The following is a 17,995-nucleotide window of genomic DNA, read 5'->3' on the forward strand; positions in this document are numbered from 1 at the left end:
TCGGTTTGATATATGTGCACTTTATTATGATGAGGAGTTTGCTTTCTATCCCTATGTCGTTGAAGGTTTCTTGTCCAGAAAGGGTCTTAGATTTTTTCAAATGCCTTTTCTGCATTGATTGATGGGTTCTAGTTGTATTTATGTGATGAATTTCATTGGTTTTACATTTATATATTGCATCATCCTTGTAGAGGAGCAATGATGATATAATGAATAGGTGTTGGGCTGCTAACTACAAGGTCAGGAGTTTCAAACCATTAACTGCTGCATGGGAGAAAGACAAGGCTTTCTACTCCCATGAAGAGTCTCCATCTCAGAAATCCACAGGGGCGGTTCTGCCCTGCCTTATGGGGTCACTATCAGTTAGCATTGACTTCAGCAGCAATGAGTTTATTTGGGGTACCATTCCTTATAAAAATGATGCGGTAACAGCCCTCCCCCTTCAAAATTGGGACTACCTCTCTAGCCTACTTTGCTGAGCTCTGGCAACACTTTAGATGGGTTTCTTCTTTTCTCAACGCGTATAACAAGGCCTGAAACGTGCCTAGCTTTCAAGAGAGAGATGCTTCCGCTTCGACAAATCAGTAGAAAATGATTCGGGCAGGTATCCCTTCCCGACCAGACCTGTTTAGGGACATTTATTATCATTTTTTAAATACGGTGAAAAAATGTTTAAGTAGATTCTCAGAGATTTCTGTGTTTCTAGAAATTTTTATAGTCCAGAAAAATTTTGATTAGTCATCATACTATCTTTACATGTGATAATCTTTTAACATTTATTGTGGTAAAATACAAATAAAATTTTGTCATAATTATTTTTAAGTATACAATTAAGTAGACATTCACAATCATAGTGTCTTTATTTCTAAGACTTGTTCATCCTTCCAAACTCTGAACCCATTAAAAAATAACTCACAATTGTTCCTCACCCAACCCTTCGTCATTTCGATCTCTATGCACTTACCTATTCCAGGTATTTCATATACATGAAGGCATGCACCATCCTTGATGAAATTAAGTCCTTGTCCTTTTTGTTTCTGGCTTATTTCACTCAGCCTAATGTTTCAGGGTATATGCATGTGGTGGCATGTGTCAGAACTTTCTTTCTATAACTGAATAATATTCCACTCAGAATATTTTTTTTAATTCACAACTCTCTTACCAATCATAGAGAATGAAGCAGAGAGAGCAGGGTGAATCACTTCCCAAATCTATTGTCCTTCCTGTGAGTGACAGCACATCCCACGAATAAAATCTCCATCACATGAAAAATGGTACCACCGTCACAGGAATGGCACGGTCATAGTAAGGACCGTACCTGACATCAGCCTTGCGGGTCCCCAGAGGAGGGAGCACATCTCGATAGGCTAACTTGGCTTCATCCTTTGCCTCTCATTGTTAACAGACTTAATGGTGCACATAGTGTGAAATGAACCATAATGACAACTAGCAGTTCCTCACCCCAATACTGATTTCTGCTCCTTGGATGCAACTACTTTTATCTGTTTTATTTCTAGTTAATTTGATGTTTTTGAAAATTGCTTTTAAAAAAGACTATTATGTTTTCCTCCTTAAATATCAATTTAAATCTCCTTGTAGAAAGGATGGTTTTAACTCATAAACTCTTGCTTCCTAAGGATTGACCTCTGAGCATACATACTTCATTTTCTATTCACATTCTCACTAAGTCTTTGATTGAAAACATGCTAGCCAAATTCACACTCAGAATTGTTGATATAAACGTAGGAATCTTCTTCACAGTTGAGCCATTAGTACACTGTGACTTTATATCCTTCCCTATGCACATTTATCTGGAAGGGTTTGTTTTCCTTGATTTCCTAGATGTCAGCCACGACTTTATTACCAAACGCTGGCTGACTCTGATTGCCACCTTCTAGACAGTTAAGCTGGGAGCGATCCTGTCAATTCCTTCCCCCAATGGCATTCTTCCCAAAACCGCCCCTCTGTCCTCCTGCTCCAACCTACTGTTGGCTCTCCAATCAGCACTCTCACTTTGGAAAATCCCGTAACCCACTTCCTGAATTGGATCCCCCATTACCTGGATCCCAGGTCAGCATCTGGCATTAATCCCTCATGTTTTAAAGAGTATCCTTTCTAATGAAAAAAAGTACGACGGACAACTGAGACCTCGGTGACAGACACTGCTAGTCACCTGACAATACAGAGTCTACCCTTCCTGGGTTTGCTTATTTTAAATACTGGAGATTGAATAATTGGATATTCTAGCTAAACAAGACCTTGGAGCCAAGGTTTTCAAATGTGGCTACACGTTGGAACCACCCGGGGGACTTTAATCACACCGAGACCCAGACCCCACAACCTGAGAGTCTGGCTTAAGTACGTCTGTGTACAGCTGGGCATAGGAACTTTAAAAACACTCCCATAAGTGATTCTGATTTGCAACCAACTTTGAAAACCTCATCTTAGGGGTTCCTTGCTCCTATGTCATCATTATTTAAATTGGCTGTTGGAAAGCAAGGACATTATTTGTGAGGACTGAGGTGTGCCTGACCCAAGGCATGGTATTTTCAGTTGTCTCATATGCCTGAAAAGTTGGACCTTGAATCAGAAAGACCAAAGAAGAATGGATGTGTTTGAGTTACGGTGCTGGTGAAGAATGCTGAAAGCTCCGTAGTCTGTCCAAAGAACCAGCAGATCTGTCTTGAAAGAAGGACAACCAGAATGCTCCCTAGAGGCAGGGACGGTGAGACTTTATCTCACATACTTCAGACGTATTATCAGGAGAGACCAGCCCCCAGAGAAGAGCATTCTGCTTGGTAAAGGGGAGCGGCAGTGAAAAGAAGGTGGTCCTCCACCAGATGGCCTGGCACCGTGGCTGCAACAGTGAGCTCAAACACGAGAGCAACGGAGAAGCCGCCGCAGGGCCGGGCAGTGCTTCATTCTGTCGTACCTAGGTGGCCATGGGTCGGAATCGACGGACCTAACAATGGCAGTACATGGAGGCTGCAACTGTGCTGTGACTACGAAAATCCCAATTTTGCTGTTCAATGCTTTCTTTTTTTCATTACATTTCGAATGTTTTTCGTATCTCTATAAGATGGTCAGAAATAAAAGAAACTCTGTTATAGTCAATTAAGCTATCATTTAAAATACCATTTCTCTTATTTAAAAACTCCTGACAGTTTGGCAGACAATCGTTATCCTAGTTCATAGATTCAGAAGCTTCCGAATGATGTTGTGAAACGAAAAGGGGGAAAAACAAACAAACCGATATCAACTGTCATGAACCTACCACCTTCCGCAGGTCGTCTTTCTGGCTGTCGAAGTAATTCTCTTTCAGACGATTTAAAGGAAGCACTGGGCTTCCATCCCAGAACACTGTGGGTATTTTCAGCACGGACCGAGCCTCCTGATGCAGACTGCAACAGGTACTTCCTGGAGCTCGGCTCCCTCTCTCTGCGGCATGTGCCGCAGTAGGTGGTGCCTCAGTAGGTGCTGGATTGCCAAAAGCAGTGTCACCAATCCAAACCGCCAGCTGCTCCTGAGGAGAGCGAAGACGCTTTCCTCTCTCATAGAGAGCTAAGGCCCTGGAATCCCACAGGGGGCAGTTCTACCTTAGCCTATAGGGTCGCTATGCGTCAGAAACTATTTGATGTGACTTCAGTTTGGGTTTTAGCCACTGCCTCCATGGGACACCTCTTTTCTCAGCTTTCAGGACACCATACTCCCCGGGGTTCTCTCCTAACTCACTGGGCGCCACTCAGCCTCTTTGCTGGCTTTTCCTCTCCCTCCTCGAGTTGACTCAGTTTGCCTTCCTGGTACCAGAGTGTATCGGGACCTAGGCCAAGGCTCTTCTATTCTCTAACCTCCATCCCAGGGCTGCAGCTTAAATGCTGTTTATAGGACACACTTTCACTCTTGCAGCTCCAGCCAATCCTCATTTAAACCCACCATCCATGTCCTTGAAACTCCACTTGCTTGTCCAGTAAATTTCTCAAACTCACCCTCCAACTGCTTCAGCTATGATTTCTCACCAGGCAATGTCTCTCTACAGAGCTAAGGATTTTAAATATATATTTCAATGGTAGGTTCCTAGCTTTGAACATTCTGATTTAATTAGTAAAAGGTGTGAGCCGGGGCATCAAGTGTTGTATTCGCTTCCCAGGTGATTCCAATGTGCAGCAAAGGATGGGAACCACTGCTCTAGAGCCATGTCCTAATTTCTATTCTCCTCAGCTCTTCCATTCAATCTTTCAAGTCTTCCTTCAGAGCACATCATACATAGAGTGGTCCTGTCACTCATATTTATATTCTGCAGCCTCTCGAATCCAAGCACAATTACCTCGAACCAGACCACTGCACCAACCTCCCCATTTTGCATATAGTAGCCAGTGGAGCATTTTAAACTTCCAAATCAAATGCTACTTCCCGATTAAACCCTATTAATGCCCACCCACTGTCCTCTGCATAAAAGCCCACCCCTTACCATTATCTAAAAGACTTTACTACTGTGTTAATAATTTCTTTTAGAAGATTTAATACGAAACTAGTCCCAAGGAGTTGAAGATTAACGATGTCCCAAATGTCCAACTCTTCCAGGATGCTCTTCTGCTCCATTTTCCCACCACTCCCCCCTTGAATATCTTCCCTCATGTCTCTGGGTTCTGCAATTCACCACAACATCCTACAGACAACACAAGCTTTGAGGAAATGACTCATGTGGTGGTGGGGGGTGTTGTTCAGTTCCAAATCTGAAGGCCGGCAGAGGCAAGCCAAATGCAGGGCCAGAGCCAGAAACCAAAACTGTCCCATAGTCACAGCAGGTGATCTTACTTCTACGAAAGCTTAGTCAGGAAAGAGAAGTTTGACTGACCAGGTGAGGATGTGACTCACTGTCACTGAGTTGATGCCCTAACTCACAACAGCCCTATAGGACAGGGTAGAACTGCCCCTGTGAATTCCTGCAGCTGAAAATCTTCATGAGAGTAGAAAGCTCCATCTTTCTCCCAAGAACCAGCTGGTGGTTTTGAACTGCTGGCCTTGCAGTTAGCACCCCATCCAGGGAAAACAAAAAATGGTGTCTTAAATCACACCCCCTACTAAGGTCGAGTCAAAGATGCCCCCGAGGAAACAAAGGGCACATCACAGTTCACGTCTTACTCCCACCCTAATCCTGTCCATTAATAGAGTACAGAATACCTTCCAAATTGACACTGTAGCCTCAGATATAAAGAATTCATTATTATATCACATACGGGGTCAAGGCTAGAATGGCCCTATTAAATGGCTATAACTCACCTACCTCATCCAATGTCCTCTCTCCTCCTTTCTCCCTGCACCACAGCCTCCTAACTGGTCTTGAAACATTCCACAAGGGGGTGATTTGGTTGTTTTATGGACCTCCCTCCTGTACTCAGGTCTTTGCATAGATGGCTCCTTGTCCTTCAGGCGCTGGCTCAAATGTCACCTCTTCAGAGAAGGTTCCCGGACCACTCTATGGAATTCAGCCTTCCCCACTTGCTCTCCCTTCACTTTGTTTCCCTTCAGCAGAGGACAGGCTCACTGCTCTCTCCTATCCAAGAGCTTCAGGAAGCGCTTCTTCCCTGTAAGAAGGCTAATGTATCCCTATATCCCCCAGCACACGGCAGACAACCTAACCCAGAATAGGTGTTCAATAAACACCTGGCAGGAAAAAAAATGATCCAAGAAATAACACCACTCAGACCACAGTAACTTTTCCTTGGCTGGTCAGTTTATTTGCTTGGTGTGTTCAGGATAACTCAATTTTGTTGTGTTCACTACTCCTAGTGTCTTTCCAAAGAATAAATTATTCAGTGAATGATTTATTTATAATAATTTACTGTTTGGGAGGGAGAAAATTAGTCCTCCTTCAAACAAAAAGCAAAAACAAAATTTCAATACATTAAAGAAATAAAAGTGAAAAAAATTTTTTTAAAGAAACAAAAGTGATAGTAGACCAAAACATAAAATTCCGCATTTCCCACGGTGACCCCAGGGTGAATGTGACAGGACAGTCTCCAGATAGGACTCTGAACGGACCCTAACAACTCCCACAAGTTTATCCACACCCATTCTTCTTATGAACTAATTTCCTCGTGATTGGTTTGTCTCAGGAAAGAAAACGCTATTAAGTTAGCTGAGGCTTTGGCGGTAGGTCGGGTCCAGTTAGGGAAGTTGATAACAACTGCTTAAAAAATAAACCCAAAAAAAGCAAAGAAAGAAACCTTGGGCACCTTCTGCATGTAGCCCTCTGAACATACATGTCTCGGTTTCTCTGATCCTCAGGAGTCCCACCCAGGAAGGCCTTGGGAGATTTTTATTGTCCCAAAGAGACATCCATAAAGATGAGCACATAGGAATTTCCCTAAAGCCAACCTTCCCACCAAGTTCCCAAAACCATCTCCATCACCCAGTCGGAGCCTTAGGCCACTTAGAAAAGCAGAACTCAGGCTGCACATTTTCAAGGGCTTGTCCTGAATAAGCCACACCCTGCTGGAAAATACCAGAGATCAGCAGCAGGTCAAGGGAGAAGAAAGTCATTTCTCAGCAGTCCAAGATTCCAAATGCAGGTAGAGCTGTGGGAGAGGGCTGAAACCACAGGATATTTTTCACTGCTCTACCCTTTTCAACAGGTGCTACCCATTTTAATAAGGTATTTAATCAATCCTTTAACAAAGACAATTGGTGACGCAAGTAAAAGAATTGCTAAAACAACTCACTACGGTCGAGTCCCTCTAAGGCAGGGTAGGGCTGCTCCTGTGGGTTTCCGAGATGGCACCATGAGAATAGAAAAGCCTCATCTTTTCCCAGAGGTAGGGCTGGTGGTTTGAACAGCGTATCTCCTGGTTAGCAGTGCAACACATAACCCATCGTGCCAGCAGGGCTAGAACACTGAGATTAATTTTTCCTCAAAGTAGTGGGTTTCCCTTATTTGTGGACAAGTCTCCCTCGGCGACACAGAGATTCATCCTGAGATTCCAGCAGGTGTCTCTCTTTGGTGTGGTGTTGTCAGGTGTTGAATGGACTCCAACTCAGGTGACCCCATGGTCAGAACTACCCCATAAAGTTTTCTTGGTTGTAATCTTTCTTTCTCCCACTGAGCTGCACTAAAAAGTCATCATTTAAATTGTTAGCTTCTAGAATACTAACAATTTTCTGGTACCTTTAGCATCACTAGAAAACAAACCACTTGTAGTGAGGCCCATCCATTCAATCTGACGGCGACCTCAAGCGTGTGAGAGTCGACTGTGTTCTCATGCTTTCATTGGCTGAATATCAGAAACGGAACCTCAAGTCTTTCTTGTGAGCCACTGCTGGCTGGTCGTGACCCACCAACATTTTATCTAGTAGCTAGTACATTCATCACCTCCACGCAAACCTGTCGCCATCTAGTCAGTTCCAACATATAGCCCCCTAGAGGGCAGAGTAGAACTGTCGCATAGGCGTCCTAAGGCTGTCACTTTAGTAGCAGACTGTCACATAGCGACTCTGATAAATCTGTGAACCTATCAGAGCACACAGCCTCATCTTTTCCCCTTGGACTGGCTGGTGGGTAGATGTGAACTGCTGGCCTTACAGGCTAACACCCCAACCCCTACCCCACAGCTGCACCAGGGCTCCTTGGTAACAATAATCACCAATTGTAGTCTGACAGATGCTTTCTCTGAAACCACAAAGAAGTGCTCTGAGACAACAAAATCCAAGATTCAAAGAAAAATAAACAAAAATGTCCCTCCCAACTGAGGCTAAAAGAATTTCAGCACTATGTCCCCAAGACCAGGGAAAAGAGGCCTAATGGCCAAGCATGAAACAGAAATCTCAGGTGGACAAGCTGAGAAAATGGGAAAAGAAAACAAACTCCCAGAACAAACAAATTTTAAAAACATGGATTATGCACTTAAGGGAAATGGAAGAAATGATGAACTCAAAGAGCTGAATAGAAAATTTCAAAGGGCAGCTCAAGATGACAAAGAAAAATATCATAATGAAATATGCAAAGATTTGAGAGTTAGAAAACCCAAAAAGAAGACTATCCTCAGCACATGGTAAACTGAAAGAAGACAAGGAAAAAGTCAAGCCTCAATCTGTGCTCTTGAAAGATTCTTTGGGCAAAATATTGAATGATACAGGAAGCCTCAAGCACAAGATGGAAAGACATAGAGTTACTGTACCAGCAAGGACTAGTTGACACAAGTAGCATATGAGCAAGAATTGATGGCACTGAAGAATGAAGTCCCAGCTGCACTAGCCAAAACAAGCATTAGCAAAAACCAAGGCACCAGGAATTGAAGGAATACCAACTGAAATGTCTGCACAGGCTGATGAAGTGTAAGGAAAATCCTAATAGGGAATTTTAAACTTTGGAAAAGAAACCCAGCACAATGCCTCCCACCACGTACTTCCTCTTTCCCAGAGCGCACTCATCCCTGGACCCCCTTCCTCCCTCACTAAGGACCCCATCTGCACTAAAATCCCTGCCTGTCCCGCTTCTGTGACCTTACTTGTGGAGATTAAGTATAAAAGCTACACCCACCCAACATTCAGGGCCCAGATCTCCTGGAACTAGTTCTTCTGGGTCACTGGCTAATACATTTCCTCTTTCAAGTTCTCCAAGAGTGCTGCCTGGTCATTCCTGAGTCGTGGCTTTGCTGTTACAGAAGCACTCATTCATCTGTGACTGAAAATTTAGAAGATGGCTCGCTGGTCAGCTAACTGGAAGAGAACTATCGGTGCCATTCCAAAGAAAGGTGTCTCAACAGACTGCTCACATTATAGAACAATATTACTATCACATGCAAGAAAAATTTTGCTGAAGATAATCCAACAAGGATGATGTATTGAACTTCCAGAAGTTCAGCCCAGATTCAGAAATGGATGTAGAACAAGGGTTATCATTGATGACACCAGATGGATCTTGGCTAAAAGCAGAAAACACCAGAAAGATGTTTATTTGGGTTTTGTCGACTATGCCAAGGCATCCCACTATACAATTCATAAAAATCTGTAGATAACTTAAAGACAAGTGGATCAAGGAGCAGTTGTTCAAATGGACATGGTCTAAAATCCAGAAAGGTGTATCAGGGTTATAACCACATACCATACTTACGTAATCTGTATACTAAGTAAATAATCAGACAAGCTGGGTTAGAAGTAGGCTTCGTAGCAATGTGCTGTATGCAGATGACACAACCTTGCGTGCTGAAATTGAGGACTTGAAGCACTTGCTGTTGAAGATCAAGGTTGCAGCCTTAGGTACAGATTACAAATCAATGTAAAGACTCAAATCCTCACAACTAGACCGATAGGTAACATCATGGTAAAGGGAGAAAAGATTGAAGTTGTCAAGGATTTTGGCTTGCTTGGATCCACAACCAATGCTCATAGAGAAGCAGCAGTCAAGAGTTCAAAGCGCTGCACTGGGTAAATCTGCTGCAAAAGACCTCTTTAAAGTGTTGAAAAGCCAGAGGTTACTTTGAGGACTGAGCTGTGCCTAATGTGATAGTTGGAACGGCTTCTTCTTGGTGAGGGTGTGATGTTAGCTGGTCCAGATGGTTCTGTGGGTCTGATACAGCCGGAGGGCCAAACATTCCACAAACCTGCTCTAGATCACAGAACTCCAAAGACCCAAGAAACCCTCTGAGCTTCTGATAAGGCGTCAACTCAGCCAAGACCCAGAGTTGAACAGTCAATCCTCGACAACTGTGAGTCCGAATTGACTCAACGGCAGTTGGTTTTTTTGTTTGTTTTTAAGTCCTTTAAAGCTGCCCAGTGTGGTATTTCTGTCACAGGTCATCAAGGCAAGTTAGTGAGGAGTTCCTCAAAGTGTGGAGTTTACATTCCACCTTTGAGAACACTGTAGTTGGTGAAGAACCTGGTGGCTCAGACAGGAATGTGCTGTATTGCTAACCATAAGGGCAGTAGTTCAAACCCACTCGCTGCTCCACTTGAGAGAGATGAGGCTGTCCCCATAAAGATTTACAAAGCCTCAGAAACCCTACAGAAGGTGACTGAGTTAGAAACAGCTGGGTGGTAGTGGGTTAGTTGGTTTGGGTTTATGTCTTTGGAATCTTACCCAATATACCAAAATTTGTGTAAGGAAGCCTGGTTGGGGGTCGGGCGGTTTATTTGTGGATCCTAAAGGTCAACAGTTCAAAACCACCAGCCAACTGGAGGAAAAAGGCAGGGCTTTCTACTCCCATGGTTATGGTTTCAGAAACTCCCAGGGCAATTCTACATATCCTGTTTCCACACTATGAGTCAGCATGGATTCTATAGTAGTGAGTTTGGTTTGGGTGTCAAAATTTATATTCTAACATAAATATCCTCTCCTTCCTCTCTTGTCATTGGTCCCTGACACGATTCTTGGGTTTACAAAGGCATATACAAGTATATATTTCAAGTACATATTTCAAATCTGAATTCCTTCTAATGCAATTTTCATCTCCAATGAAACGCCCCTTGTTCTGAAGCGCCTCTAGCTTTTTTCCACCAATAGGAGCTACTGAGACGCTCACGTAAATGATAGAACTACAATCAGCTATGAAGAAGAGAAACAGATTGAAGAAGTCAAGCATTAAAACACAGCAATGGTACCTCACACATTCCACCGGTGAACACAAGACTCCTTATCAACCCAAGCTGAAGACTATAAATCCAGGGATCAGGCCGACTGTGGGGTATGATTTCTACCTCTCAGGCCCACTACAAAGAAACCTCTGAGCATTATCAGAGATGGTTTATAAACTAAAGTTCCAGTCATATTGGCTTGATATTCACAGGCATGTGGTTATCAAAAAAAAAGTTATCCAAGTTCTAATACAAAATGGCCTTTTGAAAAGTCCCCCAACACATACCACACTTGCTTGGAATTAGTTACCTGCTTAGCCAGACGGCTGCCAGAAATCAAGTCAATTCTCTTGAATCTGACCATCCTTCCAAGCGTGACGTCCCTTTATAAAACTGAGCAAGAGCGTCGAGGCTATTTTAAGTTTAAGAGCCCAGCTAGATATTTGTTTTGGGAGTGCGGGTGGGCGACGCCTGTTTGTGCTCCCCACCCCTGCGCAGCTGGGCGGCGGGCTGGCTGGAGCGCACCTTAGCAGCGCCAGCAGCGGACTGTGCGCCTTTTCTTCCGCAGAGGAGTTGGGGCTAACCGCAGCACAGCCCCCGCCCTCGGGGTAAAGGCCTGTTTGTTCCGGAAGGCCAAGCCGGCGTGGCCAGCGCCTCCGTCCAGGGCGAGCTCTCAACAAGAGCACCAGCAGGCAATGTGAAAGGCTCTGGCTAGGGCCGTCAGGCCATCCCCGTGTGAGGGCTTCTCCAGAGTCGCATCCTGCAAGATGCCACGCAAGCGTCTCACCTGGCCCCTGATCTCGTCTCAGGGTCCTGCTCTGGGAACAATCACGAGGCCCCCCGGTCATGCCTTTCCCTTCAAAACTTTCCACCGCTCCCCGAGTGCGCGCAGGAAACCCATTCGCTCGCTCGCGACACACGCATGTCAGCGTTGCCAGGAAGGGCCCCCGAGAAGCCGCCGAGCCCCTCCTCAAAGGAGACCCCGTTCTCTTAGCTCTCCCCCCCGCCACCCCCGCCTTACCCCGGGAGCAGCCGCCGGCCGCGCGCCTAGCCTGACCGAAAGCAGCAGGCAGGGCAGGGGTGGCTGCGGGAGGCGCCGCTCAGACCGACGGACGGACGGACTGAGGACGGGCTGACGGCGTGGCCCGGGGGAAGGCGGCTCCGTGCGCGCCCCGCGGGCACGTCGCGTGTCCAGGCGCCCCCGCCCCGCTCCTCCCTGCCGCCAGGCCTGGGCGGGCCGCGGAGCCGCATCCGTGCGCGTCTCTCCAGGTGCCCTGGAGAACTGGTTCCACGTGTCAGCGAGCCCACAGCGGCGGGAGGAAACCAGGTGGAACCGCGGCGGGGGCGAGAACACCGGGAAGACTGCAGGCCAGGGCCGAGGGGTGACGGAGGGGGGGGCAGTCAAGCGAGGGAGCGAGGGAGGGGTGGGGGCGGGGTGGGGTCTCCTCGTCCGTCCGCCCAGGGCTACTGACCTGTGCCCCGGCCCACAGGGCTGGTCCGAGGCGCGCTCCCTCGCCCGCAGGTCCACCGTCTCCCCGCTGCGCTGCACGGTGCGGTCCCGGGCCATCTGCACACCGAGGGCGGGACCGCCGCACCTGCCTCGGCCCCGGTGCTGGCCCGCAGCTCCCGCGCTCGCGCGCTCGGCGTCCAGCGCTCGGGCTCCGTGGCATCTGGCGGCCGCGCGACCGGGCGCAGCGCCTTATATAGAGCCGGCGGTGGACGCGGGTAGGAGGCTGACGGCGCGCGCTCCACCGCGCCCCCCGGCGGCCGGGCCGCTCACTGCCCGCCGCCCATCCTGCCTCTCTTCCCCGATGGCTCCCTCCTCCCTTCTCCCCTCTAGGCACGCGCGCGCGGCTTTCTCCATTCATTCTTTGTCAAGTCTATGATGTTGCGCTCAGAAAACACCCACTGAGCTTCAGGCCTATTACCGGGTTCTGGAACGGGGAGGAGGGAAACACCAGAACTTCACATCCAACTGTCCCACAAGTTCGTTCACTCAGCAGACCTTCGATTCTGGAGTGCATGATCAGAGAGAATTCTGCGACGAAGACGGTGGTTTGGAGAACCCCAAACTCAAATCGCCTTTCGCTCACACGGGGTGCTTGATGTCCAGGGATCCCAGGAAGGGACAAGGGAGGGTTGGTGCAGATAGGTGGGACCCCAGAGCCCTAAGCACACTCACCCCAGGTTCTGCGGCCTCTGCTCTGCCCTCGCTGCGCTCCAAGGGAAGACACTTGGTAGAAACAGGGCAAGAGCATTAGTCAGGTAGCATTCATGCATATTAAAGGCACGTGCCCAAATGTCATGTTCGCCCAAGGGTGCTTGGGCAGTGTGAGCGGCCCCGTTCTGAAGAGGTCCCATCCTTGCTCATCACCCTGTGAACAGCACCGAGAACGCCCCAGTGCTGGGTGAACTGGCGTCTGCAAGTCTGGTTTCAGCTAGAGCAAAGAATGCCTGCGCGGGATTTGAAGATGCATTTCCAATAGAAGCGGCTGAACAGGAAGCTCCACAAAGAACCCAAAACTCAAATCATTAGCCTTCAAGTCCATCGCCATTCACAGCGAGCTTCCAGCACAGTGTAGAACCGCTCCCTAGAGTTTCCAGACTGTAATATGTTTAGGAGCGCAGACAGCCGTAGCTTACTCCTGAGGAGCGTCTGGTGGCTTTGAACCGTTGGGCTTGAACTATCAAGTAAGCTGTTCGCAGCCCAACGCTAGCTAAACCACTGCCCCAGGCATAAGGGGTCCTCTTTTGAAAGCCAGCATCCAGTGGGATGCCAGGTATTGTTGCCTATTTTAGAGCCCTTTCATCAGAAGAAAGCCTTCAGTGATTGCAAAGCCCTGGTGGTGCTGATGGACAAGTCTTCGATTGCTAACTCCCTGCAAGATCCACTGTTCAAACCCACCAGCCTCTCTTCTGGAGAAAGATGAGGCTATCTGCTCCTGCAACGACTTGTGTTCTCAGAAGTCATATACCGTCAATTAGACAGAGTCAGAATCTACTTCCGGGTTTTCATAAGCAAAAGGTTGGTGGTTCAAATCCACTTTGGTACATCACTTCTTGGCCTGTTGGCTAAGATCTAGTATTCAATCCACTTTGGTAGGATCATAATCAGTTGCCTTCTAGTCATAGCAGGCTCTACAGCAGTGGTTCTCAACCTTCCTAATGCCACAGCCCCCTTTACGACAGTTCCTCAAGTTGTGGTGAGGTGACCCCCCAACCATGAAATTATTTTTGTTGCTACTTCTTCATAACTATAATTTTGCTACTGTTATGAATTGGGAGACCCCTGTCAAAGGGTCGTTCAACCCCCAAAGGGCTCGCAACCCACAGGTTGAGAACCACTGCTCTACAGCCACTGGAAACCTATGGAATGCAGACAGACAGGCGCGCGCGTGCACACACACACACACACACACACACACACACACACACTGAGTGGCCATGAGCCAGAATGGATTTTATAGAGTCCCCACGCTATGCAGTCAGACTGAGAGGTGTCTGTTTGTGTAGTCAGCCCCCTCAGGTAAGTGACACACTGGGGTGTTATGTTCTTTTTAAGACAAAAAGGGAAGAATGGAACAATGTAGTTATTGTGGGGAGGATGTGGTCCCCAGTGACGGAAGAGAATATGAGAGATAGCTTGTAAGTAAAGTATAATGTTTATACTGAAGGACTTTTTAAAGGTGTCGGGTGGGGGGACTTTAAGCTTTTTAAATGAAGAGAGAGAGGCCACCTTGAAGGAATAAACGGATCCACTCCCAAAGGGGCACCAACAGACTGCCTTATCTTTCAAAGAGCAGCTGGCACGTGGCTCCTTCCACAAAGATTACAGCTGGAGAAGCCCTCTGGGTCATTCCACACCATCATCTGCTGTCTCCATGAGTCGGGATTGACTCCACGACCCCAGGAAGACCAGAGTAGAGCCTGAGAGTTTGCCTTTCACAGCAGATGCTGCTGCTGCTGCTGTTGCTCCCGATCCATCTATCACTCTAAGCAACACGGGCCCACCCAATCCTTCATCTGAGAGTGTGTGGTCCTAGGGAGGAAGAAGAGATGAGGAAGGTGTGAAACATAAAAGGGTTGGAGTCAGATGGCCAAGGGCTTTGACTATTATGCATACTCAAAAACAGACACATCCCTCTTGGAAGTACAGACAACCTGCTTGGAATCGAGGAGGGTGAGACGTTGTACTTTGGGCGTGTTGTCAGCAGAAACCAGTCCCTGGAGAAGGACAGCATGCTGGGTAAAAAGTAGAGGGCCGTCAGGAAGGAAGAAAACCCTGGACAAGGTGGATTGACAGAGAGGCTGCAGCAATGGGCTCCAACACTGCACTTGTAAGGATGGGGCTGGGCTGGCAGTGTTTGTTCTGTTGTACAAAAGCTTCCAGTGAGTAGCGGGCAATTTGACAGCCCCTAACACCCTCTGGTGTGTGGCTTCCTCTTTCCTCCTCTTCCCTCCCATCTCTGGGAATCATCAAAAGCAGTTTCTTTTGGTATAAAAATCTTTTACTGATTTTTTTAAAATAACTGGTCTCATACAACATTTGTCCTTTTGTATTTTAGTAACTTCACTTAGCGTAATACCCTCTAAGCCCACCTGTGTCTGCATGTGTTTCAGTTTCATCAGTATTCTTTTTTTATTAATCATTTTATTAGTTGTGTGCATGTACCAAAGCTCATGTGTCCATTCTTCCACCCATGGGCATATGGGTTGTTTCCATCCTCTTGTTATTGTGGATAGTCTCCTGCCATGAACGTGGTTGTGGATGTCCCTGTTCCTGCCGTGATCTTTATTCCTGGGGGGCATATGCCAAGCAGCACTGTTTCTGGGGCATACCATATTTCTATTTGCAATTGATCAAGAAGTGCCATACCACTTTCCCAGTGGCTGTCCTGTTTTACAGCCCTGCCAGTGGTGTCTGAGGGTTCCAGTCCCTCTTAACTCCCTCCAGCATTTGTTTTTTTCTGTTTGGGTGGTTTTTCGGCCTTTTGTTTGTTAACATTGCTATCAATGCTGGACTGAGGTGGTATCTCATCATTGTTTTGATTTATGTCTCTTGAATAGCTAGTGATCATAAGCATTTCTTCACATGTTTACTGACCACCTGAATAAACTCTTTGGTGCTTCCATAAAGATTTTTTAATAGTTTTATTAGGGGCTCATACAACTCTTATCACAAACCATACATACATCAATTGTGTAAAAACACATTTGTACATTCATTGTTCACATCATTCTCAAAACATTTGCTCTCCACTTAAGCCCCTGGCATCAGGTCCTCATTTTCCCCCTCCCTCCCCGCTAGCCCCTCCCTCATGAGCCCTTGATAATTTATAAATGATTATTTTGTCATATCTTGCACTGTCCAACATCTCCCTTTACCCCCATTTCTGTTGTCCATTCCCCAGGGAGGAGGTCACATGTAGATCTGCCTAATCGGTTACCCCTTTCTAACCCACCTTCCCGCTATGCTTCCAGTATCACCAATCGCACAACTGGTCCTGAAGAGATCATCGGCTCTGAATTCCCTGTTTCCAGTTCCTGTATGAGCCAGTGTCCATCCTCTGGTCTAGCCATACTTGCAAGGTAGGATTCGGATCATGATAGTGGGCAGGGGGGAGCATTTAAAAACTAGAGGAAAGTTGTATTTTTCACTGTTGCTACATCGCACCTTGACTGGCTTGTCTCTTCCCCTGGACCCCTCTGCAAGGGGATCTCCAGTGGCCTACAAATGGGCTTTGGGTATCCACTCCACACTACCCCCCTCATTCACTATGGTAAGATTTTTTGTTCTGATGATGCCTGATACCTGATCCCATCGACAGCTCGTGATCGCACAGGCTGATGTGCTTCTTCCATGTGGGCTTTGTTGCTTCTGAGCTAGATGGCTGCTTGTTTACCTTCAAGCTTTTTTTTTTTTTTTACCTTCAAGCTTTTAAGACCCTAGACGCTATCTTTTGATAGCCAGGCACCATCAGCTTTCTTTGCCACATTTGCTTGTGCACCCACCCATTTGTCTTCAGCGATCGTATCCTGGAGGTGAGCACACAATGATATGATTTTTTGGTCTGATGATGCCTGATAACTGATCCCTTCCGCACTCGTGATCACACAGGCTGGTGTGCCTTTTCAATTTGGGCTTTGTTGCTTCTGAGCTAGATGGCCGCTCGTTTACCTTCAAGCTTTTAAGGCCCCAGACATTGTATCTTTTGATAGCCAGGCACCATCAGCTTTCTTCATCACATTTCCTTATTTACCCACTTTGTCTTCAGTGGTTGTGTCGGGAAGGTGAGCATCATAGAATGCCAATTTAATAGAAGAAAGTATTCTTGCACTGAGGGAGTACTTGAGTGGAGGCCCAATGTCCCTCTGCTACCTTAGTACTAAACCTATAAATATATGCACATTGATCTATTTCCCCATCCTCATATATAAATATATTTACATATGTACATGCCTTTATTTATAGCTCTATAAATGCCCTTTGCCTCCTAGCTCTTTCCTCTATTTCCTTTGACTTTCCTCTTGTCTTCATTTGGGTTTCAGCAATTCCTCTTTGTTACACTTCCATAAAGATTTATAGCCTCAGGAATCCTGTGGAGATATGCTCCCCTGTCTGGTAGATTTGCTATGTATTGGAAACCACTTGATAGCAATTTGTTTGGATTTGTTTTGACAAACAAATATTGGAAAGGATGGGAACACCACTCACTCACTGCCATTGAGTCGCTTCTGACTCATATTATACCTGCAGGACAGAGCAGAGCTATTCTCTGGGGTCTCCAAGGCTATGCCTCTAGACCGCAACAGCTTCATCCTTCTCCTGAAGAGCAGCTGGTGGGTTTGAACTGCTGACCTTGCAGTTAGCAGCCCCACTCATTACCCACTAAACCACCAGGGTAGCTTAAACATGTGAACAGTAGGTAAGTAAGGGACACCATGTTTTCCCTCACATATTATTATATTGTTCTTTTATATTCACTACGCAATTAATATTATTCTTTGCATAGACCCAAAAGTTGTTGGGTTTGTTTTTTTTGCATTTTTATGGTTTGATTCATATTTTCTTGACTGGGACAACATCCACCTTGCCATTATAAATTAGTGAAACTTTAATAGGAGGGAAATTCGCTATTGAAATTCAAGACCCCTGGGTGGCACAGTTTGCTCTTAGCTACAAACGGAAAGATTAGTGGTTGAACTCACTGCACTACACCATGGAAAAACTTCCTGGCGATCTGTTTTGTAAGACCAGCCACTTAAAACACGGCGGAGGGCAGGCCTGCTCTCACACACCTGGATGTGTCAAAACTTGGAATTGACTTGATGATAAGAGTCTTTGGTGTATTTGCATCCAAAGTGCCAGAGTATACATCAGACACGATTAAGCAAAAGATTCTTATCATATCTGGTCATTGCAAAT

At 46.4% G+C, this 17,995-nt stretch overlaps 1 protein-coding gene across 2 annotated transcripts in view; it reads right to left on the bottom strand.

The window, feature by feature from the left end:
• The window catches only part of MCOLN2 (mucolipin TRP cation channel 2), a 72,984-nt gene extending 60,751 nt beyond the window's left edge, over nt 1-12,233 (bottom strand). The window contains exon 1 of one of the 2 annotated variants that reach the window (XM_075557763.1): nt 12,042-12,169. Coding sequence is in view for 1 of the 2 variants with exons in the window: in XM_075557756.1 (XP_075413871.1) it covers nt 12,042-12,136 (95 nt within the window). In the remaining variant the exon portion in view is untranslated. Of the gene's footprint in view, nt 1-12,041 lie in introns of both variants that reach the window. The other variant, XM_075557756.1, reaches the window with a different exon arrangement.
• Nucleotides 12,234-17,995: the final 5,762 nt, after the last annotated feature.

Source organism: Tenrec ecaudatus, chromosome 1 (assembly GCF_050624435.1).
Source record: "Tenrec ecaudatus isolate mTenEca1 chromosome 1, mTenEca1.hap1, whole genome shotgun sequence".
NCBI classification, from domain to species: Eukaryota; Metazoa; Chordata; class Mammalia; order Afrosoricida; family Tenrecidae; genus Tenrec; species Tenrec ecaudatus.